The 25,384-nt window shown below is 47.3% G+C and overlaps 1 protein-coding gene across 2 annotated transcripts; it reads left to right on the top strand.

The window, feature by feature from the left end:
* The first annotated feature begins 234 nt into the window (after window positions 1-234).
* On the top strand, window positions 235-3,758 carry LOC123160010 (serine carboxypeptidase-like 51). Of its 2 annotated transcripts, none has more exons than XR_006479955.1 (12): window positions 235-525; window positions 612-706; window positions 814-921; window positions 1,017-1,263; window positions 1,396-1,439; window positions 1,534-1,601; window positions 1,700-1,805; window positions 1,910-2,167; window positions 2,326-2,376; window positions 2,706-2,758; window positions 2,855-3,189; window positions 3,453-3,758. XR_006479955.1 is itself a non-coding variant. In XM_044577827.1 (12 exons), the coding sequence occupies exons 1-12, from the start codon at window positions 387-389 to the stop codon at window positions 3,519-3,521; spliced, it is 1,383 nt and encodes a 460-aa protein (XP_044433762.1). In that variant the 5' UTR covers window positions 237-386; the 3' UTR covers window positions 3,522-3,758. The 2 variants fall into 2 exon arrangements, 1 of the variants encoding a protein (XP_044433762.1); XM_044577827.1 differs by having other exon boundaries at window positions 237-525; window positions 2,855-2,999.
* The last annotated feature ends 21,626 nt before the right edge of the window (window positions 3,759-25,384 follow it).

Here is a 25,384-nt window from a genome sequence, read left to right as displayed (position 1 = left end):
CTGAAACTTTTATGTCCCTCTCAAGTCTCAAGTGTATCTATCTGCACGTATGGTACCGGTAGAACCGTTTCATCAGATAAGAAGATGAGAGTTTGGAACGGAAGGCTGTTCCGATTACGTATAGGGAAAGGCCGGCCGGCAGCGGCTCTCATACCCCCCCTCCTGGATTCTTGCGAGGAGTTACCTGGATCTTTATTCCAGTCCAGATCGGAGTAGTTTACACGTCGTCATCCGGACGGGATTCCAACAAACAGACGCAAACGATCTCCCCTCCTTGGCCTCCTTGTACGACCTGTATACCCTGTACAACGTCCCGGCACCACCATATATATCCCAGCCTCACACGGCCTCCTGCGTCGTCGACGACGAGTCCTTGTCACACCACAATGGCGGTGGCGAGGTTGCTCCTGCTGTCCTGCGTCGCTCTCGTCGCGCTCCTCCTCGTCCTGCCCTCCCGCGCCGCCGCCGCCGCCGCCGGCACCGCCGATGGGTCGGAGGAGTGGGGATACATGCAAGTCCGACCCAGTAAGAAAATTAGTATTTCTCTTCTTCTTCTTCGTCTTCATCTTGTTGTAGCTCATGGTGGCGTGGTTAACAATTGAACTCTGCAGAGGCGCACATGTTCTGGTGGCTGTACCGTAGCCCCCACCGCGTCGACAACGGCACAGCGCCATGGCCGACCGTGCTGTGGCTGCAGGGCGGCCCGGTGAGTAGCCAGCACCAACTGAATTAAAGAATCAAGCAGTCCATGAATCTTGCATAGACGATTATATATACCGATGATTCAATCTGGCATATATATATGCATTGCAGGGCGCGTCGGGGGTGGGTTACGGCAACTTCATGGAGATCGGGCGCCTGGACACGGACCTCAAGCCCCGCGCCACCACCTGGCTCAACAAGGCCGACCTCCTCTTCGTTGTAAGTAGCAACCCAACCTGTTCTTCTTCTTCTTCCTCGTCGCGTGGGACGTTTTTGAGTTGTGAGATTGCTCCACATGGGCATGCATGGTGCAGGACAACCCCGTTGGCACGGGGTTCAGCTTCGTGGAGGGCGGCAACAAGAGCCTGATGGCGCGCACGGACGGTCAGGCGGCGCGCGACCTGACGGCGTTACTCATCAAGCTCTACCGGCACAACAAGCGGCTGCAGGGGAGTCCGCTCTACATCGTGGCCGAGTCGTACGGCGGCAAGTTCGCCGTCACCACCGCCCTCACCGCGCTCAAGGCCATCCGACATGGACACCTCAAGGCCAAGCTTGGAGGTACAGCACTAGAGCCAATAATAGCCTATTAAATCCATTAACGAGCTAGCCCATCATGATGCAGCTAATCTAATAATCAATCCATTAACTGAATTTTTGGCTGATGTACTGTGCCACGCCGCATGCATGCAGGTGTGGCCCTCGGGGATAGCTGGATTTCACCAGAGGACTCCGTGGTAAGTCTTAACGACTGCCGCGTATTGTGCTTGCTGAATTAATAATAATCGAGTAAGTAATTAACAGAGAGAATTTACTACTTACTGGGTACAGTTGTCATGGGGCCCGTTGCTATACGAAGTGTCTCGTATCGACGAGAAGGGACTGCAGCAATGCGACAGGTAGAGAAAAACCTTCCAATTCTGTGCGATGGAGTACTTGTAAAAAAATTCTTTCAAAAAAGAAAAAAAAGCAACTGACGACGATGGGTGACACGCAGCCTGGCGAATAAGATCAAGGCGCAGCTCAAGGCGAAGCAGTACGCGGCGGCGGAGAAGTCGTGGGAGGACCTCGAGTCGGCCGTCCTCGAGCAGAGCAACTCCGTGGTGCGCATCCTCCCTCCCTCCCTCGTGCCCCTGCCTCTGCTTTGTTTGTGTTCTACTCCATACAAGTAGTGCTGACTTGTAATTGCATGGTGGGTGGGTGGCAGAACTTCTACAACATCCTCAAGGACGAGTCGTCGGAGGACGCTGCAGTGCTGGCGACTGCGGGGGCGGCTGTGAGGAAGGTGGGCTACACGAGGTACCTGAGCTCCAAGGCGACGCGGGAAGGCGGCCTGGACGGCCTCATGAACGCCGAGGTCAAGGCCAAGCTGGGCATCATCCCCAGCAACTTCACCTGGGGAGAGCAGTCAGGCGACGTGTTCGAAGCCCTCGCAGGCGACTTCATGAAGCCAAGAATCAACGAGGTTGGCACCACTAGCTACACCATTAGTTCCTAACTACTCCCTCCGTCCCATAATGTAGTGTCAAAAAACATCTTACATTATGAGACAGAGAGAGTAGTTTCAGTGCAGCTAATGGATGGCTTAATTAACCTGCTGTGAGTGACGATGGATGCATGCAGGTTGACGAGCTCCTGAAACTTGGCGTCGAGGTGACCATCTACAGCGGACAGGTATGGAAAAAGCCCCACCGTCTCTCTTGTGTCCGACTACTAGTTGATGTTGATCCGTGCGCGTCTTGCAATCCAAAGACCCAAGCCTGCACGCATTTGTTGATTGGTCTTGTCCGTTTGTTTTGACCGTCTAGTGTTGTATGCTGCACGGCGCACGCATGCTTCCAAATCGATCAAAATCCCTGACATGTGACACCCCAAGTTTGTCCTAACCGCTGTTGCTTACCTGCAAGTGTGGTGTGGATGATCAATCACTCACTGGACCGCTCAAACGCATCGCAGAATCTCTCCAACATAATAATATGATAAATTGCGTTTTGTTCTTGCAGCTCGATCTCATCTGCGCAACCAAGGGAACACTGGACTGGGTCCAGAAGCTCAAGTAAGTGCTGCAACTCACATGTCTATGTGTGTTTGTGTGTCTTTGCAAGGACATAATATGAGTTTAACTTGATTGCATGTGTGTGCATGTTGCCAGGTGGGAAGGCCTGAAGAATTTCACAGGGTCGCCCAGAAAGCCGCTCTACTGCAAGGGGGGTGAAGGTGAAGCAGTCGGCACCCAGGCCTTCCTCAAGTCGTACAAGAACCTGAAATTCTACTGGATACTCGGAGCTGGCCACATGGTAACCCAACACAAAACTTGCGCTCACGCATTCATCAAATAATTGAGCACCTCACCATATACTGTTGGCGTTGGGTGAGCATGTGAATGTGCAACTTAATGCAATAATCCCGTCCAGCCACAGCCATGGCTGTTTGGATCACTACAGGCTTGACCTCTCTGGAGATGAGTGTGCATTCATCTAGTGGCTGGTGAGATACAGTTTTCTCAAGGATCTCATCATGCGCATGCATGTCTCTCTACCACACATAGAAAATTTTAGTACTGTATATGCATTGCCTGTGAGAAGAGAGGGTCTGCAGGCAGAAATAGTGATAGATAGATAGATAGATAGATAGATAGATAGATAGATAGATAGATAGGGGGTCAGGCAGGCAGGTGTACTGCTTGCTGCCTGTGGAATGTCCATGGTATTGCTGGCTAAAATCTAATGCTCCACTTTTTGCTGTGGCAGATACCGATCGACAACCCTTGCCCTGCACTCAACATGCTGGGTGACATTACACAATCTCCTGCTCGGTAGAAACAAGACGACGGCCACACACCAAGCAGCCTGACACCAACACAAGAAACGATTCCTTTTTCCCTTTTCTTTTCACAGTAAACTGTAAAAGACAGTGGCGGACATTTATGAGATAGGAAAGATGAGAAAAGAGAGAGATAAATGAATAGAGAGAGACATCTGTGCATACAGTGCTGGCGCAACTGTGTTACATTTCGGTGACAGGGTATAATCAACAATCAAAATTTATTGCATACAGTTCCGCTGTCTCCTCACCACATCTATACCATAATCTAGAGGTAACACCGCAAGTCTTACAACATGCGCGGTCAATTTGATGCATATAAACTTGTAAAATACATGATTCCAGTCCTCAAACTTGTATGAACGTGCAAATACGGTAACAATTCAGCTGGCCAAGGCCCATTGTGCAAAGAGTCTGCTTATTTGGCGCAACAGAGTTTGGACGGCTGATAGGTTTCAGAGGAAAGGATGGCCAAATTGTGACAAATGCCCACTCTGCAGTCAGGTGCAAGAATCTGCAGCACACCTGATCTTCAATTGTCATTTCTCTGTTCGGATTTGGCATGCGGTCTTCCCATGGCCTGGGCTTGCTATCCCCACGGCCCCGTGGCTCCTGTTCGATTCGGTGAAATCTTGGTGGGATGCGGTTCTCTCTGATAATACACTCCCGATGAAGGCCCTATCTTCCCTGTTACTTCTTGTGGGATGGGAGATATGGAATGAAAGGAATGCTCGTGTCTTCAGGAGCAAAGCGGCGCCGGTGGTGATAGTCATGCGACGCATCAAAGAGGAAGTTTCGATTTGAGCCACTGCAGGCGCTAAGCATTTGCGTAATGTAATGCCGCGAGAGTAATTATTTTGCTTTTCCGCCGCTTGGCGATGTCTGTTCTGAAACCTCTTCTTATTAAATGAAAATGGCAAGTCTTTTTGCCTTGTTTCAAAAAAAATAAAAATCATGCGCACTGTGGTGATTCAAACCGGCAACCACTGCGATATCTTTATGTGTGCAAACCACCCAGCTAGACGTCTCTTTGTGGACAAATCACCTTTGTTTGAATTCAAACATTAAAAATATTGATAAAATAAAATATATTGCAGAATGAATGTACATTTTTTTGGACAAATCAACAACATATTTGTTTGAATTCGAATATTTGTAAATTTAAAAATCTAGATAAAAGAAATAAAGTTCAGAATAAATACGTAACTTTTCTGAACGAATCAGCAGAATATTAGTTTGAATCCGACTAAATTTTAAATTTATGAATCTTGATAAAAGAAAATAGAGTTCAGAAAGGATGCATGTAAATTCTTTTGGGCAAATCAACGAAATATTAGTTTGAATTCGAATAATTTTAAATTTGAAAATGTAGATAAAAGGAAATATAGTTCATAATGAGTGTATGTATTTTCTGGACGAGTCAATGAAATTTTGTTGGAATTCCAATAATTTTAAGTTGAAAAAATAGATAAAAGAATATCTCTACTCCTATAAAAAATTTAATTGGTGATGATGGCGTGTCTATCATCCGTCATTTCTAACCATTAGATCTGCATCTGTTTTACAATAATATCCCACTTCTCTGCTCCAATTTACAGAAAATCCCTTAGTATCTTGAAACCAACCACATTCCTCCCTTAGCTCATCAAAACAGGCCAAGGAATATATTTTGAGTGAAATATAAGATATTTTTAGTGATATATATGTATATCAAAACTAGACAGTTTTCTTTCAAATTTGTGAATATGTATTTTTCTACTTTGGATCCGTTGTAACGCGCGGGCACATTGCTAGTATAGTTCAGAAAGAATGTACTCCCTACGGTCCTTGTTACTCCGTGTATTAGATTTGTGTCAAGTCAAACCTTATAAAGTTTGACCAAATTTATAATTAAAACATCAAATTCTACAATACTAATATATAACTACATTTCATAATAAATCTAACAATATTGATTTGACACTATAGATGTTGATACTTTTTTCTATAAATTTGGTCAAAGTAGAACTTTGTCTTTGAAGAAAACTTATATACAGGTAAGTAACTTATTTCAAACAAATCAACGATTTTTTTGTTCCAATACAAATAATTTTATATTTAAAAATATCAGTAAAAGAAAATAGAGCTCAGAATGAATGCACGTAAATTCTTTCAGACAAATCAACTATATATTTGTGTAAATTCAAATATTTTTTAAATTAAAAAATCAAGTAAAAAAATATAGTTCAGAATGAATGTGCATAATGTTTTGGACAAATCAACAGCAATTTTGCTTGTTGAGCAAATGTACGCCCATAAGATAGGACACCATTAGGCATCAGACTATAGACAATTTGCATCTATCAGACTAGTGGAAGGCCGTTCGATGAGGTGTGAAAGATCATGGATGTCGCCTAGAGGTGTGTGTGTGTAGGAGGGGGGGGGGGTGTCAGGACCCCGACTCGATGTCACATCGATCTAGCTGGTAACACCTCATATCACTTTGCGGCCTCACGCACGGTATCCCCACGGGTGTCGTCTTACCTTTTCCCGGGACCGTTTGCGCCTTTTGGCTCACGTATATGATAGTGTCGCTAGCATCCATATGATAAAGAGCCCGGGCTGACATGACTAGTCGTAAACCCAAAGCGGCACAGACTTACAGGGACAGGCATCCATGACCCAGCTTCGAACGTGTCGGTCATCAGCAATTGGGTCCGGGCTGTAGCACTGGGCTAGCAGGACTCCGGTAAACCGGGCTGTAGCGGGCTAACAGGACTCCGGTACTCAAAGCGTGACATTTCCCCGAAGGGACAGACACAGGAACGAAGAAGGACACATGCTGGCCAGCCTAAGTGTTCCAGAGCAGTAGCAAGCTACCATGGCTCAGCGATAACACTAGGAGACATTTCCCGGTAAGAGAGGCTACTAAAGATAAACAACTAGATAGTCAGATCCCACACATACCAAGCATTTCAATCATACACACAATATGCTCGATATGTGCAAATACAACGAAGCATCACAACATGACTCTACGACACAAGTACTTTATTTAAGGCTCAGGGAGCCATACATGTCATACACACAAAGGTACGGGTCTCACGACCCAACATACAAGTCATACAGTCATACAAGCCAACAGCGGAAGTACTTTGTCTGGGTACAGACAACTAGTAAAATAAAAGAGGCTTGGAAGCCTAACTATACTACGTGGTCCATCACAAGCTCAGGGTCACCACCTGGGTCCTTAGCCTACTCGTTGATGTCAACGTCTACATAGAACCCATCAGAAGGGGTTGCAGCGTCTTCTGTAAAAATGTAGATTATAGCAACATGAGTACAAAGGTACTCAGCAAGACTTACATCAGATCCTACATACATGCATAGTATCAAGAAGGGTTGGTGGAGTTATTGCAGCAAGCCAGCTTTGACCCTTGGCTAGGCTATCCTACGATACTCCAACTTGAAATAGTTTTGCGCACACGAGTCCACTATTCACCACTTCAATACACTACCGAGGATCCACCTCCGTCTTCCTACGGAAGAGCCATCCTCGGCACTCACACTTATCTTGAGGCTTTTAATAGTTTCCATTTAACTTGTCTATGAACTGTATAGGCAACCAAGTAGTCCTTTACCGCGGACGCGGCTATTCGAATAGATCATGTTAACCCTGCAGGGGTGTACTTCTTCATACACGCTCTCACCACTTATCGTCGTTTACACGACATGTACTCGGCAACCTTCAAGCGGAAGCCCAACGTGGGTGTCGGCCACGACCTACCTAATCACCTAAGCCTCCAGTCCAGGTTTATCGCCTATTCAGGTTCCATCCGCAGGGAGTCCGGCCGAGGTTTCCCATACGGCCCCGAACGATGTGAACAGGGTTCCCGAGATACCTAACGGGTATTCGGTACACCCGGCCACGTACCTACCGCATCACAGCCCACCCCTACGGTCAGCGCTGTCCACGGCCTCCAGTAGGCTACAAACACCAGAAACTACTTGCAACTCCTGGACGGAGAACTAGGGTGAATAAGAAGTCGAGAGGGTCCATTGGTTTCGGGCCCAATGCATGGTAGTAGCTGATTCTTAAATCACACATACAGATCTCAGTGCTTAAGGTCGGCTTCAATGAAACAACCCACCATGTACTCCTACATGGCCTCTCATCGATACCTTTACCAAATCGTGTTCACCACACCACTCTCATTACCGACATAATCATTTCACTCTAGCCCATCACCCAGATGAACCAGACCTGACACGACTCTAAGCATAGCAGGCATAGCAAGGTAGGAACAACACATACATATGGCTCAATCAACTCCTACACATGCTAGTGGGTTTCATCTAGTTACTGTGGCAATGACAGGTCATGCAGAGGAAATGGGTTCAACTACCGTAGCACACAGCAGTTTGAATCGCGTTGTCTTAATGCAGTAAAAGAGAGCAGGAGCGAGAACATGGGATTGTATCGATATGATCAATTGGTTGGTTGCTTGCCTGATGGTTCGTTGCACGGATACGGTTCTTCGTTAGGGTAGTCACGGTACTCTTCGGGGACAGATCCTGTCGCAAAGGATAACGATACACAGGCATCACCAAACAATGTGCAACAATATGATGCATGCATGAAACATGGCAATATGAGTGTGTTGGGCTAATGCAACTAAAGCCAGAAGTGTTTGAGCAAATTTGAATCAAAGATTCAAATTCCAAATTCAAATATGGCCTTTTAAAGTGCTTTTCCTTGTTCTGATTAAAACATCAATTTAACTTGTTTGATCATGCATGAAAATAGTACAGATGGATAGATTGGATTTTTCTGATCATTTTTCATATATAATTTGTCCAATTTGGAGTTACAGAATAAAAGTTATGAATTTTTGAAGTTTAATTAATATTCTGGAATTTCCTGATTTAATTTAAATCCAGAAATATCATTTACTGCGTCAGCCTGACGTCACAGTGACATCAGCAGGTCAACAGGGCTGGCTCGGGTCAAACCTGACGTGTGGGGTCCACACGTCAGTGACACAGGGGCTAATCCCGTGTTGACCCGGGCTGGTTAGCTTTGACTAAGCCCTGGGGCCCACTTGTCAGCGTCAGTAGGTGGTGGGTTAGTGGCTAATTAACTAGGCCACGTCAGCTCGCCGGAGTTCTGGCCGGCGGCGACCATCAGTGCGGCGGCGATAGTGGTTTTGGTCGTTTTGGCCACCAAATGGACCGCGGAGGCCACCGGAGTGAAGCTGAGGACGACCCGCGGCTCTTGGCGGAGTCCGTTGGGGTCGGGGTGGCCGGAGTCGACGGCGGCGAGCTCGGTTGCGGCCGCCGGGGTTCGGTCGCGCACGGGAAGGGTGTTGCAGGGGGTTTGGGGTAGCGTTGGTGCGTGCTACGTGCTCCTAGTGAGATGTGGAGCACGATGGTGAGCTCGGTTGGGCGCTACGGCGACCGTGGCCACGACGGCGACATCGCCGGCGGCGTGAAGCTTTCGGCCGCGGTGGGGCTAGGGCCTAGGGGTCGGGAGAGAGCAGGGAAGAAGGGGGAAACGGTGGCGTAGCTCACCGCGGTTGCAGTGGGCGTCGAAACGGGCTCGGGGACGCGCTGGAGACGGCGAATTCGTCGGCGACGGTGATCGGAGCCCGAAGAGGGGAACGGCGACGTGGCGGCGATGCAGGGCTTCCGGGGACTCGTGGAGCGGTGGGGAGGAAGAGGGAGTCGAGGCGGAGCTCCTGAGCTAATCGGGGGAGCGAGGGGTGGTCGGAGGCAGTGGCTAAGGCGAACGGCGGCGACGGTGTGCTTCGGCCGTGAGAGGGAGAGAGCGAGAGAGAGGAAGGAGAGAGCCAGGGAGAGTGAGAGAGAGCAGGGGGAGAGGCGTGGCGTCGTCCAGGGCGTCGAGCGAGGAGGGGAGGCCAGGCAAGCAGGCGAGCAGGTGGCGTGGCGCGGTGGCGCGCGCGCGCGCCGGCCACACTCCCCTCCCTCTGTCTGGACGAAGACGACAGAGGAGGGAGGTGGGCTGGGCTGGCTGGGCCAGCCAGCTGGCTGGGCCGCACAGTGGAGGAGCCCAGGTAGGTTTTTCCTCCTTTCTTTTCTGTTTTCTGTTTTTATTTAATATATCTGCAACTTTGTTGAATTAAATAAAATACCTAGGCAATCCCAAAAATCACCAAACTACTCCTGGCTCATAGTTGGATTATTTCCAACATAAAACATTTTAGTTTGGAGATATTTGAGCATTTAAATATTTTATATAATTTTAAATGCCCAAATTCAAATAGTTATGATTTAATTCAAAAACCCTAGGATGGCCTAGGAAAATGTGCACCACTTTTGCAGAGGTTCTGAACCAAGACAAAAATGATGGGCATTTTAGAAGGGCATTTCAGGTTCATTGAAAATTATTTTAGTAAACCCTAGTTGGTTTCAGAGGGGACTGGGGGTTCTGTCATCCCCATTTCAAGTTTCTGATGAATGAGTAAACATGATGCAACACTCTAATGCATGACTAGCTAGGGTGTGACAACTCACCCCCACTCAAAAGAATCTCGTCCCGAGATTTGGGTTCCTCCGGGAAGAAGGCGGGATACTCGAGTCGAAGACGATCCTCCCTTTCCCAAGTTGCTTCATCTTCAGAGTGATGCGACCATTGAACCTTGAGAAACTTGATATTATGACGTCGCGTGGTACGTTCGGCTTGATCGAGGATACGGATGGGGTACTCTCGATATGTAAGATTATCTTGGAGATCAAGCGTTTCGTGGTCCACTTCACGGATAGGATCCGAGAAGCAACGTCTGAGTTGAGAAACGTGGAAGACATCGTGAACTCTGGAGAGGTGCGGAGGTAGTTCCAATTGGTAGGCAACTTCTCCTTGTTTGGCAAGAATGCGAAAAGGTCCAATGTAACGAGGAGCCAATTTGCCTTTGATACCGAAACGATGGGTTCCCTTCAGAGGGGTGACCCGAAGATAAGCCTTCTCGTCAACCTCGAAAGTCATAGCCTTATGTTTTCGGTCATATTGACTCTTTTGACGGGATTGGGCTGTTTTCAACTTTTCACGAACGATACGAACTTGTTCTTCTGCTTCCTGAATCATATCCGGGCCAAAGAATTGTCTTTCCCCGGTTTCTGACCAGTTAAGGGGTGTTCGACATCGTCGTCCATAGAGAACTTCAAAAGGGGCTTTACCCAAGCTAGATTGATAGCTGTTGTTGTAAGCGAATTCGGCAAATGGAAGGCACTTCTCCCAGTCCATTCCAAACGAGATAACAGAGGCTCGAAGCATGTCTTCTAGAATTTGGTTGACGCGTTCCACTTGACCACTCGACTGAGGGTGGAAAGCGGTGCTAAAGGAGAGACGGGTTCCCATAGCATTTTGGAAACTTTCCCAAAATCGAGAGGTGAAAAGACTTCCTCGATCCGAATTGATTTCCAAAGGAACACCATGGAGAGACACTATTCGGGAGATGTATAAGTCTGCCAGTTGACTAGCGGTTATACTCTCACGAACAGGTAAGAAATGAGCTACTTTGGAAAGACGATCGACCACGATGAAAATAGCATTATTCCCTCTTTTGGTCCTGGGAAAACCGGTAATGAAATCCATACCAATTTTATCCCATTTCCATTCAGGAATAGCTAAGGGTTGAAGGGTGCCAGCAGGCCGTTGATGCTCTGCTTTTACACGACGACAGACGTCGCAATTAGCAATATACTGAGCGATTTCTCTCTTCATCCTAGTCCACCAAAACCTCGGGCGTAGGTCCTGATACATCTTGGTACTACCGGGATGAATGGTGAGAGGAGATTCATGAGCCTCCTTAAGGATCAACTGCCGTAGATGCTGGTTCTTGGGGACCACTAGACGGTCCTCAAAGTACATAACACCATGATCATTTGTGGAGAAACAACTAGCACCTCCGCTAGCAATGTTCTCTTTGATTTTAGATATCCCCTTATCTCGCTTTTGGGCAGCGATGATTTGATCCGTAAGAGTAGGTTTTGCTACCAAGGTGGAAAGAAAACCTTGAGGTACAATGTGAAGGTTAAGCTTCCGAAATTCCTCATGGAGAAGCGGTTGACTTTGTTGTAACATCAGGTTGTTACAATAAGATTTACGACTTAGCGCATCAGCCATGACGTTGGCTTTCCCTGGGGTATAGGTTATTCCTAGGTCGAAGTCAGTGATCAATTCAACCCAACGTCTCTGCCTGAGATTCAAATCCGGTTGGGTGAAAATATACTTCAGACTTTGGTGATCAGTGAATATTTCGCAACGATTACCGAGGAGGTAATGTCGCCAGGTCTTAAGTGCATAGACTACGGCTGCAAGTTCTAGATCATGAGTAGGATAATTCTCCTCATGTGGGTGCAATTGCCGTGAAGTGTAAGCAATTACGTGTCGATCTTGCATGAGAATGCAACCTAGTCCTTGTCGCGAGGCGTCGCAGTAGATAACGAAATCCTTGGAGAAGTCTGGCGGTACCAGTACGGGAGCAGAGGTCAGGCGTCTTTTCAGTTCCTGAAAGCTGTGCTCACATTGTGGAGTCCATTCGAACTTCTTATCTTTCTTGAGGAGTTCGGTTAGAGGTTTGGCAACTTTGGAGAAGTTCTCGACAAAGCGACGGCAATAGCTCGCTAAGCCTAGAAAACTCCGAACTTGCTTGACCGATTCGGGTGGAGTCCAATCAAGGACGGCTTGAACTCGCTCAGGGTTAACAGCAATACCTTTACCAGATATTACATGACCCAGATAGGTCACTTCCGACAACCAGAATTCACATTTAGAGAATTTGGCATAAAGGCGATGCTCTCGAAGTTTCTTCAACACTAGCCTTAGATGTTCGGCATGTTCTTCCTCGTTCTTGGAGTAGATGAGTATATCATCGAGATAAACTACGACGAATTTGTCCAAATACTCCATGAAGATTGAGTTCATTAACCGAGAAAAGGTGGCTGGAGCGTTGGTTAAACCGAAGGACATGACGGTGTACTCGTATTGGCCATAACGAGTAACAAAGGCCGTTTTAGGAATGTCCCCGTTTCTGATTTTGATTTGATGGTAGCCCAACCTCAAATCCATCTTGGAGAAGACTGAGGATCCAGCGAGCTGATCATACAGATCGTTGATCCTGGGAAGCGGGTATTTGTTCTTGATTGTGACCAAATTGGCAGGTCGGTAATCTACAACCATCCGGTCCGTACCATCCTTTTTCTTAACGAATAGGACGGGGCAAGCCCACGGAGATGAACTAGGGCGGATGAAACCCTTTTTCAAGGATTCATCGAGTTGTTTCTTAAGCTCGGCTAGTTCTAGAGGTGCCATTCTGTAAGGTCTTCTAGCAATCGGAATGGTTCCTGGAATGAGGTCTATTACGAACTCAACATCCCTGTCAGGTGGAACACCTGGCAATTCCTCTGGAAAGACATCCGGGAAGTCACGGACTACCGGAACGTCCTCAAGATCTGGCAAAGGGCTGGCGTTAAGAGAATATAACTGTCGCTTGGCTATTCGGGTCAAGACATTGACTATCTTCCCCGAAGGATGGGTGAGTTGAACAGTCCTAGAGAAGCAATCAATTTTGGCTTGATGAGCTGACATCCAGTCCATACCCAAAATGATATTAATATCCGAAGATTTAAGGGCTATCAGAGATGCAAGGAAAACAAGTCTGTCGACTTGGATCTCATTTCCATAACTTACTCTAGAGGTCTGCCATCTAGACCCAGGGGTAGAGATTTCCATAGTGGATGGCAAGTCACAGAATGCAACGTTATGCAAACGAGCATAATTTTCAGATATAAAGGAATGAGAGGCTCCTGTATCGAAAAGAACAGATGCCGGGTGGCAATTAACAAGAAGCGTACCGAGAACGACGTTGGGATCCTCTTGAGCTTCTTCGGCAGAGACACAATTGACATGGCCACGTGAAGCGGTGACCGGTTTGGCATGGAACACCTTCCCTGTCGGCTTGCCACGGCCAACAGCTTTAGCAGATTGATTGGGGTTGGTCTGGGGACACTCACGCATATAGTGACCAGATTCCCCACACTTGAAACAAGTCACGGAACTGGTACGTGGAGGAGCATTATTGGTTGGACCCCCATAGGGCTTGGCCGGTGCAGACTGTTGAACAGGGCGAGGCGCCTGGAAAGATGGCCTCGGTGTGAACCTGGGTGGCAGGGCGGTGTTGGGTACCCACACGCGGCGCTTCTGAGGACCAGCACCGGATGAGGAACCCGTATCACGGCCATGCTTGCGTGTTGCGTCATAGTCAGTCTGACCAGTTTCAGCACTGATGGCTTTGTTGACAAGTTTCGAAAAAGATGTGCACTCATGCAGACGGAGGTCACGGCGAAGCTCAGGACTAAGGCCCTTACGGAACCTTGCTTGCTTCTTGGCGTTAGTAGACACTTCCTCAGTTGCATATCGTGCGAGATTACCAAACTCTCTGCTATAGACATCCACAGAAAGTCGGCCTTGGGTGAAACTGCAAAATTCTTCACGTTTACGGTCCATGAGACCCTCCGGAATGTGATGTTCACGGAAAGCCTCGCTGAACTCAGCCCAAGTTGTGACATGGCCCGCTGGGCGCATGGCTCCATAATTCTCCCACCATAGACTGGCGGGGCCTTCAAGATGATATGCAGCAAAGGTGACCTTGTCAGCCTCAGCTACCAGCGCGGAACGCAGCTTGTGAGAGATACTGCGAAGCCAGTCATCAGCGTCGAGAGGCTCGACGGAGTGGTGGAACGTGGGTGGATGCAATTTGATAAAATCACTGAGTGACACCACGTTAGCCCTCTGATGGTGTGCTGTATTCTGTTCAATACGCTCCAACAAACGGTTTGTCTCCCGCTTGTTTCTCTCAGCTTCCATCATCACCTCGGCTAGTGAAGGAGGATGAGGCAGATTTTCATTCCTGGCTTCACTGCCTTCGGCCTGCTCTTGAGAAGCAGGGTTGGCGCGCGTGTTGACCATCCTAGGTAAACAAGACAATGATTTAGTCAGAATGATAAAATTCCGACATAGGATACATAATGTAAGGAATAACTCGGAATGCAAGATGATCATCCGTATGACATGGTAGATACAGAAACTGCTTCTTTATTCCATCGTCATACACACCATACAAGTTTAGTACAAGACCAAACAAAGTACTATTACGGTGAGAAAAGGATTACATCTCATCGGAGGCATTCCAAGCTCCTATACATTATTTTTTCTACACCTCCGGAAGGAGTACAAACTAGGTCATAACCCACGAGTCACGCGGGACGATAGACGACACAGCTAGTGCGAACTAGGGATACTACCCTAACTCAGACCGATCCGTAGTAGTCCTCATAGAAGTCACCTCCATAGCCTGGAAGCTCAACATGTTCATCCGGAAACAGACGATCTCGCGGAGCTTGTGGACCATAGGGGCTAGGATGAGGTCGTGGACCAACAAACGGTGGCCTGCGGGGACCGCGAGGTGGGGTGATGCCTCCTACATCACGCCAAACCATCACGTCCGGCAGAGCGGATCTCACTGGATAGAGATCGCGCATATCTGAATATCCAGCTTGCACCGCCGGTGCGAACCGAGTCAAAGTGGCCCAGTGGTCGCACGGGTATTGAAGAGCTCTAACCTTAAGGCCCGATTTTCACGGTCCTTATCCTCGAGCATCTCAGCAGTGGTGCGAGTCCGTGAATCCTCCTGAGTGGAGTCAGCATAGATAGCCTGGAGATACCCTTGTGCTCCCGGAAGTGATCCTGGCATATACCGGAAATCAGAGTCCCGAAATAACCCAGATCTGACTCGCATAATGGTCATCATGGAGTAGGCGGCATCCTGCACAGCCATCTCAATAGTAACCCCGAGTCCATAGGAGCAGTGAAGAGGCTCAGTGGATCCAGGATAAGATGGAAATATCCTGACAGTGCAGAGATACTGGCTTTGATTAAAATCTCGGAATTGCTCTTCGACCGTGTACTCGGGATACCAGCGGTATCCGGCCTCAGTCATTACCCTGACCAACTTAGCAGTATGGCCGGGTACATCTAGGCATCGAGTCAGGCGAACCACTTGATTGAGGTCGCGAGTGGCCATCTGAAAGCACAATTATAATGCAAAGGCATTAGAATTTCTAGCAAAATTTCGGCAGCATAACAGCTGTAAATGCTCAAAAAGGATATTGAGACATTTGACAAAGGATTTCGTACACACTCAACATCATCACATCAAAGTTCTGGAACCATTCTAACAACATAATGTGGTAGTAGAACTGAGCTAGGCTGATAACCATCAAACTTATAAGGTACTACTGATTAGTAACACGTGAACCTGATAGAGAGAACAGATCCTAATTCCTTAACCCCCGGTGGAAGAATGGACTGACTCAGATCAGAAAGTCACAAGGTATAAGGAGTAAAAAGAGCCTTACGTTCCATCCCACAAACAATTCCCCTACATATAACTAAAGAATTTCTAGACTCAACATCGACCAGTTTGGCTTGGAGAACCTACAGGCAGTCCGGCTCTGATGCCAACGCTATCAGGACCCCGACTCGATGTCACACCGATCTAGCTGGTAACACCTCATATCACTTTGCGGCCTCACGCACGGTATCCCCACGGGTGTCGTCTTACCTTTTCCCGGGACCGTTTGCGCCTTTTGGCTCACGTATATGATAGTGTCGCTAGCATCCATATGATAAAGAGCCCGGGCTGACATGACTAGTCGTAAACCCAAAGCGGCACAGACTTACAGGGACAGGCATCCATGACCCAGCTTCGAACGTGTCGGTCATCAGCAATTGGGTCCGGGCTGTAGCACTGGGCTAGCAGGACTCTGGTAAACCGGGCTGTAGCGGGCTAACAGGACTCCGGTACTCAAAGCGTGACATTTCCCCGAAGGGACAGACACAGGAACGAAGAAGGACACATGCCGGCCAGCCTAAGTGTTCCAGAGCAGTAGCAAGCTACCATGGCTCAGCGGTAACACTAGGAGACATTTCCCGGTAAGAGAGGCTACTAAAGATAAACAACTAGATAGTCAGATCCCACACATACCAAGCATTTCAATCATACACACAATATGCTCGATATGTGCAAATACAACGAAGCATCACAACATGACTCTACGACACAAGTACTTTATTTAAGGCTCAGGGAGCCATACATGTCATACACACAAAGGTACGGGTCTCACGACCCAACATACAAGTCATACAGTCATACAAGCCAACAGCGGAAGTACTTTGTCTGGGTACAGACAACTAGTAAAATAAAAGAGGCTTGGAAGCCTAACTATACTACGTGGTCCATCACAAGCTCAGGGTCACCACCTGGGTCCTTAGCCTACTCGTTGATGTCAACGTCTACATAGAACCCATCAGAAGGGGTTGCAGCGTCTTCTGTAAAAATGTAGATTATAGCAACATGAGTACAAAGGTACTCAGCAAGACTTACATCAGATCCTACATACATGCATAGTATCAAGAAGGGTTGGTGGAGTTATTGCAGCAAGCCAGCTTTGACCCTTGGCTAGGCTATCCTACGATACTCCAACTTGAAATAGTTTTGCGCACACGAGTCCACTATTCACCACTTCAATACACTACCGAGGATCCACCTTCGTCTTCCTACGGAAGAGCCATCCTCGGCACTCACACTTATCTTGAGGCTTTTAATAGTTTCCATTTAACTTGTCTATGAACTGTATAGGCAACCAAGTAGTCCTTTACCGCGGACGCGGCTATTCGAATAGATCATGTTAACCCTGCAGGGGTGTACTTCTTCATACACGCTCTCACCACTTATCGTCGTTTACACGACATGTACTCGGCAACCTTCAAGCGGAAGCCCAACGTGGGTGTCGGCCACGACCTACCTAATCACCTAAGCCTCCAGTCCAGGTTTATCGCCTATTCAGGTTCCATCCGCAGGGAGTCCGGCCGAGGTTTCCCATACGGCCCCGAACGATGTGAACAGGGTTCCCGAGATACCTAACGGGTATTCGGTACACCCGGCCACGTACCTACCGCATCACAGCCCACCCCTACGGTCAGCGCTGTCCACGGCCTCCAGTAGGCTACAAACACCAGAAACTACTTGCAACTCCTGGACGGAGAACTAGGGTGAATAAGAAGTCGAGAGGGTCCATTGGTTTCGGGCCCAATGCATGGTAGTAGCTGATTCTTAAATCACACATACAGATCTCAGTGCTTAAGGTCGGCTTCAATGAAACAACCCACCATGTACTCCTACATGGCCTCTCATCGATACCTTTACCAAATCGTGTTCACCACACCACTCTCATTACCGACATAATCATTTCACTCTAGCCCATCACCCAGATGAACCAGACCTGACACGACTCTAAGCATAGCAGGCATAGCAAGGTAGGAACAACACATACATATGGCTCAATCAACTCCTACACATGCTAGTGGGTTTCATCTAGTTACTGTGGCAATGACAGGTCATGCAGAGGAAATGGGTTCAACTACCGTAGCACACAGCAGTTTGAATCGCGTTGTCTTAATGCAGTAAAAGAGAGCAGGAGCGAGAACATGGGATTGTATCGATATGATCAATTGGTTGGTTGCTTGCCTGATGGTTCGTTGCACGGATACGGTTCTTCGTTAGGGTAGTCACGGTACTCTTCGGGGACAGATCCTGTCGCAAAGGATAACGATACACAGGCATCACCAAACAATGTGCAACAATATGATGCATGCATGAAACATGGCAATATGAGTGTGTTGGGCTAATGCAACTAAAGCCAGAAGTGTTTGAGCAAATTTGAATCAAAGATTCAAATTCCAAATTCAAATATGGCCTTTTAAAGTGCTTTTCCTTGTTCTGATTAAAACATCAATTTAACTTGTTTGATCATGCATGAAAATAGTACAGATGGATAGATTGGATTTTTCTGATCATTTTTCATATATAATTTGTCCAATTTGGAGTTACAGAATAAAAGTTATGAATTTTTGAAGTTTAATTAATATTCTGGAATTTCCTAATTTAATTTAAATCCAGAAATATCATTTACTGCGTCAGCCTGACGTCACAGTGACATCAGCAGGTCAACAGGGCTGGCTCGGGTCAAACCTGACGTGTGGGGTCCACACGTCAGTGACACAGGGGCTAATCCCGTGTTGACCCGGGCTGGTTAGCTTTGACTAAGCCCTGGGGCCCACTTGTCAGCGTCAGTAGGTGGTGGGTTAGTGGCTAATTAACTAGGCCACGTCAGCTCGCCGGAGTTCTGGCCGGCGGCGACCATCAGTGCGGCGGCGATAGTGGTTTTGGTCGTTTTGGCCACCAAATGGACCGCGGAGGCCACCGGAGTGAAGCTGAGGACGACCCGCGGCTCTTGGCGGAGTCCGTTGGGGTCGGGGTGGCCGGAGTCGACGGCGGCGAGCTCGGTTGCGGCCGCCGGGGTTCGGTCGTGCACGGGAAGGGTGTTGCAGGGGGTTTGGGGTAGCGTTGGTGCGTGCTACGTGCTCCTAGTGAGATGTGGAGCACGATGGTGAGCTCGGTTGGGCGCTACGGCGACCGTGGCCACGACGGCGACATCGCCGGCGGCGTGAAGCTTTCGGCCGCGGTGGGGCTAGGGCCTAGGGGTCGGGAGAGAGCAGGGAAGAAGGGGGAAACGGTGGCGTAGCTCACCGCGGTTGCAGTGGGCGTCGAAACGGGCTCGGGGACGCGCTGGAGACGGCGAATTCGTCGGCGACGGTGATCGGAGCCCGAAGAGGGGAACGGCGACGTGGCGGCGATGCAGGGCTTCCGGGGACTCGTGGAGCGGTGGGGAGGAAGAGGGAGTCGAGGCGGAGCTCCTGAGCTAATCGGGGGAGCGATGGGTGGTCGGAGGCAGTGGCTAAGGCGAACGGCGGCGACGGTGTGCTTCGGCCGTGAGAGGGAGAGAGCGAGAGAGAGGAAGGAGAGAGCCAGGGAGAGTGAGAGAGAGCAGGGGGAGAGGCGTGGCGTCGTCCAGGGCGTCGAGCGAGGAGGGGAGGCCAGGCAAGCAGGCGAGCAGGTGGCGTGGCGCGGTGGCGCGCGCGCGCGCCGGCCACACTCCCCTCCCTCTGTCTGGACGAAGACGACAGAGGAGGGAGGTGGGCTGGGCTGGCTGGGCCAGCCAGCTGGCTGGGCCGCACAGTGGAGGAGCCCAGGTAGGTTTTTCCTCCTTTCTTTTCTGTTTTCTGTTTTTATTTAATATATCTGCAACTTTGTTGAATTAAATAAAATACCTAGGCAATCCCAAAAATCACCAAACTACTCCTGGCTCATAGTTGGATTATTTCCAACATGAAACATTTTAGTTTGGAGATATTTGAGCATTTAAATATTTTATATAATTTTAAATGCCCAAATTCAAATAGTTATGATTTAATTCAAAAACCCTAGGATGGCCTAGGAAAATGTGCACCACTTTTGCAGAGGTTCTGAACCAAGACAAAAATGATGGGCATTTTAGAAGGGCATTTCAGGTTCATTGAAAATTATTTTAGTAAACCCTAGTTGGTTTCAGAGGGGACTGGGGGTTCTGTCATCCCCATTTCAAGTTTCTGATGAATGAGTAAACATGATGCAACACTCTAATGCATGACTAGCTAGGGTGTGACAGGGGGGTTGAATAGGCGCTTCAAAATAATTATGGTTTAGGCTTGAACAAATGCGGAATGAGCCTAGCGTTTAATTTGACAAGCACAAAACCTAAAACAACTAGGCTCACCTATGTGAACCAACAATTTATGCTAAGTAAGATAGACAACTAAGTGATAGCAAGATATAAAACAAGAAACAATATGGCTATCACAAAGTAAAGTGCATAAGTAAAGGGATCGGGTAAGAGATAACCGAGGCACGCGGAGACGACGATGTATCCCGAAGTTCACACCTTGCGGATGCTAATCTCCGTTTGGAGCGGTGTGGAGGCACAATGCTCCCAAGAAGCCACTAGGGCCACCGTAATCTCCTCATGCCCTTGCACAATGCAAGATGCCATGATTCCACTAAGGGACCTTTAAGGGCGGTGACCGAACCCATACAAATGGCAACCCTTGGGGGTGGTCACCGAACCCGTACATTTTGGCAACCCTTGGGGGCGGTCACCGAAACCCATCACATTACTCGGGGCGATCTCCACAACCTAATTGGAGACCCCAATGCTTGTTCGGAGCTTTACACCACAATGATTGAGCTCCGAATACCACCAACCATCTAGGGCGCCCAAGTACCCAAGAGGAACAAGCTCTAGGGTACCAAGCACCCAAGAGTAATAAGCTTCTCAACTTGTAACTTCCACGTATTGTTGGGGAATGTTGCATGGAAATGATGAGGACATCAATACCATTGTTACACCCACAACCCCTACTGCTACATATACTGGACCAATTACTAGAGCTCGTGCACGCCAATTAAATTATCAGGTACTTTCGCTTCTTGGTAATGATTCTAATGTTCATGAGAATATGATGCTGCCTAAATTGGATACATTTGTTTTGCTTACAATTGAAGGGCCTAGCTTGGAGAAGGATGAACATTGGAGCAAGAACAAGCATGGAGATGATGTCATGCGCAAGGGGAACAAGAACGGAGTTACAAGTGATGATTTCAGGACTTTGAAGCCACGATAATGAGTGCATGAAGCCTTGGACGAAATATACAAGATGCCACTTCATAAATTTCGTCTAGAGGCTATCCTAGGTGTTGCGTCACCTTATTATTGGGCCAGGCCCATGTAATTTCGAAATACATGAGTATAGGCTATTTTTAGAGTCCGTATGTGTGGGGAAACAAGAGATAGGGTTAGTTTCGGACCCCTCCACCAAGGGCCATGAAATTCACCCCCTCTTCCTCCATATATATAGCCCTTAGGGCACCGTTTAGACTTTGGGTTTTGTTTAGATTAAAGTTCGCCATAGCTGCAACTTCACGTACTTCGTTTGTGTTCAACGACCAGACAAAGACGTCACAGAACCCCACCTTGATCAATAAAGCTTTCATCTTATATTCGCAATATCCAGATTGCAATCTCAGTTTCTTGCTTGTTCTTCGTTTGCTCGCAGGAAACAGACCCTCGTGGTCAGGTTGATCGTGCTCCGGCGCGGTCAATAACCTCTCAGAGTTGGTTTAGCGATTGCTAAGGCGCAACGTCCTCGCACGCTCGTAGTCGGACCGTCAAAGTCGACTTCCACCAAAGCGATATCCATCATCTCTTCGAAAGACGGGACACCTTTGTCTCTGTCAAGTGGTATCAGATTTCCAGGTTGCTCGGTGAGATTTTATAGTTTTTCGTAGGTTAGATTGAGTCTGTTCTTCATACCTACAGTCCACGAAAAAGCCACAAAAAAATTAGGGTTAGTTCATCATATCTGAACCAATCTGAGCCTTTGAATAATCTTTTTAGGGTTTCGCTTTGTTGAATTTGCGGTTGCATCGTCGTGTCTAGTTGCTGGTCTTAGCGTCTAGTCCTTTAGAGTTTCGAGTTCTGGTCATAAGTTGTCACGCCGCCACCGCACCATCATCATCGCCCCTGCTACCTACCACCACCGCTCCGAATCCGTATCCATATACCACCACCAATCCGTATCCATTACCACCACCGATCCATATCCATATACTACCACCGCTACCACCACCGCTGCCATATACCACCACCATATATCCACCACCAATCCGAGTTCCTTGCATATTAGGTTTGTTTTCGAGATCCATCTAATTTCCGAATCGTGTTTCCTTGCCTGTGTAGGTTTTGGAAAAAAAAGTCTGGAAACCACCCTCCATTTAGGCCCAAAATTTTCCAAAAACGCACTTGACAAAAAAAATTTGGCTATCCTATTTTTAGGTGTTTCTAAGCGTATTGAGACAGTCGCCGTTATAGAAAGTTTTTTTTGCACCGTTTCTAGTTTTTGGGTCCAGACAGTCAAAAAATAGAATTGTCAAAAAAATTTCGTGCCTATCCTGTTATCTTGACTTGGGAAGAGTTTTGAGACACTCGCCATTATAGTGATTTTCAAAAAAAAGGAGCGCAAAAAAAAGAGCGCAAAAAAAAAGTGGAAAAAAATTCAGAGTGTGCTTCTCCCTTGTTTCCGTGCAGCGTCGTGATTTTGTTAGTGTTCTAGGCTCGCGTCTCTAGCACAGTCTAGCCTAGGACCAGCACAGTACCGTCGTTGAGCATTTATTCAACTTTGCATCTCTGATTTGATTATTGCTGACCCTTTTTGCTACCATATTATAAGCCTTCCCAGCTCCACATACATCTACGTCGTGTGTTTGACTCTCCCTGGTAATCGCTGTATCCAAGCTTTGAGAGTTTTGACTACAACGGTTGCCGATCACCACCTGCTGCTGGGTAAGAACTGGTAAGAATTTGAGATTTGCTTGACGGGTTTGTGATACACCACCACCACTTCTTAGTAGTCTGTAAGATCATATTCTTGTGTGTTTCTATTTGCTGCTAACAATGGTAGGATCACAAGACGATGAGACTGATTGGGAGAACTTGACGAACAAACAGCTACATGATAAATTTCAGCAAATGATGAGTGGACAGGTGCAAGATGTGCTAAACAGATTTGACGAGGCAATGGAGAAGATAGATGGCATGGAGAAGATGTTCGAAACAAAGCTCGATAACAAGTTTAATGAATTGCTCGTGCGTCTTCCACTACCACCACCCGCTGCACCTAACGCACCTCTACAACAACAACAACAACAACAACAACAACAACGACTACCTCCACGTCGTGAAACAGCCCTCCGCCGAGCGAGCCGTGTCCCTCTTGCGTTTGGCCAAACTATTGGTGCTGCGGTTGATACTTCTGTGGCTCCTGCTGCTGATGCGGAGGAGGATGATTATGTGGGAGATTACGAGGATGAGGTTGATCAAAATCAGAACTACGTGCAACCACCTGCACCACAACCACCAGGTCGTCCACATGCAAATAATCACAATGGTAGGGCTCTCCCTCAGGTACGAGATCATGACCATCTTCCTAAACTGAAATTGAATATTCCACCATTTGAGGGTAGATATGTTCCTGATATATATCTTACTTCGGAGTTAGAAACTGAACAACGCTTTACATGTTTACAATATCCTGAGGAGAGACGGGTTGCCGCTGCTGTTTGTGCTTTCACTAGTTTTGCATGTGTATGGTGGTCTGAACATTGTAGATTATATCCTATTCCAACTACTTGGGCTGCTTTGAAAACTGCTATGCGTACTCGTTGGGTTCCACCATATTATCAACGTGAATTGCTTCAAAAATTGCAGCGCTTAAGACAAGGAAAAAATCCCGTAGAAGAATATTATCAGGAATTACAAACTGGCATGATAGATGTGGTATTGTTGAGGAGAATGAAGCTATGCTTGCAAGTTTTATGGGTGGATTAAATAGAGAGATTCAGACCATTCTAGAGTATAAGGAGTATACTAATATCACTCGTTTATTTCATCTTGCTTGTAAAGCTGAACGTGAAGTGCGGGATCGACACGCATTAGTGCAAACTAAATTTTCTGCAGGTCTACCTTCATCATGGACACCGCGTGCATCTTCTACTTCAACTGCACCAGAACCTCCATCAGGTGCCATCTCTAGTCGTGATACAAGAAAGCAGGCACAACCACCATTATCTGCCAAGAGCGCACCTGCCGGGCCTGCACAGACCTCTTCTTCTTCCATGGCATCAACAGGGCACACAAGTGATATTATTTGTTGTCGTTGTAAGGGAAGAGGTCATTATGCGAGAGAATGCAAATCTCAGCGTGTGATGATTGCTACTGAGGATGGTGGGTATGAGTCCGCTAGTGACTATGATGAGGAGACGTTGGCTCTTATTACACGTGAAGAAGACGGTGGAGATGATTCTGATCATGAGACACAATACATGGCTCCTAAAGACGCTGACATGTATGAATGTTTAGTTGCTCAACGTGTTTTGAGTGTGCAGGTCACACAAGCTGAGCAAAATCAGAGGCATAATTTGTTCCATACAAAGGGAGTTGTGAAGGAATGTTCTGTGCACGTCATCATAGACAGAGGGAGCTGCAACAACTTGGCTAGCATGGAGATGGTGGAGAAGCTCTCTCTCACAACAAGACCACACCCACATCCTTACTACATCCAATGGTTCAACAACAGCGGCAAGGTTAAGGTAACACGTACTGTTCGTGTGCATTTTAGTATCTCTACATATGCTGATTATGTTGATTGTGATGTGGTACCTATGTAAGCATGTTCCTTATTACTTGGTAGACCATGGCAATTTGATAAAAATTATGTACACCATGGTAGAAATAATCAGTATTCTCTTGTTCATAAGGATAAAAATATTACTTTGCTTCCTATGACTCCTGATTCCATTTTGAAAGATGATATTAATAGAGCTAATAAAGCAAAATAGGAGCAGAATAAGAGTGAAAACCAGATTGTGGCAAAAGAATTTGAGCAACAAATGAAGCCTAATAATAAACCATCTAGTGTGACTTCTGAAATTAAATTGAAAAGTGCATGTTTACTTGCCACTAAATCTGATATTGATGAGCTAGATTTTAGCAAATCTGTTTGCTATGCTTTTGTGTGCAAAGAGGCATTATTTTCATTCGAGGACGTGCCTTCCTCTTTGCCTCCTGCTGTCACTAACATTTTGCAGGAGTTCGCTGACGTCTTTCCACAAGACGTGCCACCGGGATTACCTCCCATTCGAGGGATTGAGCATCAGATTGACTTAATTCCCGGTGCATCATTACCCAACCGTGCACCATACCGTACCAATCCAGAGGAGACAAAGGAGATCATGCGTCAAGTACAAGAGCTGCTCGACAAAGGTTATATACGTGAATCCCTTAGTACTTGTGATGTTCCTATTATTCT

The sequence above is a fragment of the Triticum aestivum genome, chromosome 7B (genome assembly GCF_018294505.1).
Source record: "Triticum aestivum cultivar Chinese Spring chromosome 7B, IWGSC CS RefSeq v2.1, whole genome shotgun sequence".
Lineage (NCBI taxonomy): Eukaryota > Viridiplantae > Streptophyta > Magnoliopsida > Poales > Poaceae > Triticum > Triticum aestivum.
Note: the sequence above shows the minus strand (reverse complement) of the source record. Positions and strands in the feature narration are given on the sequence as shown.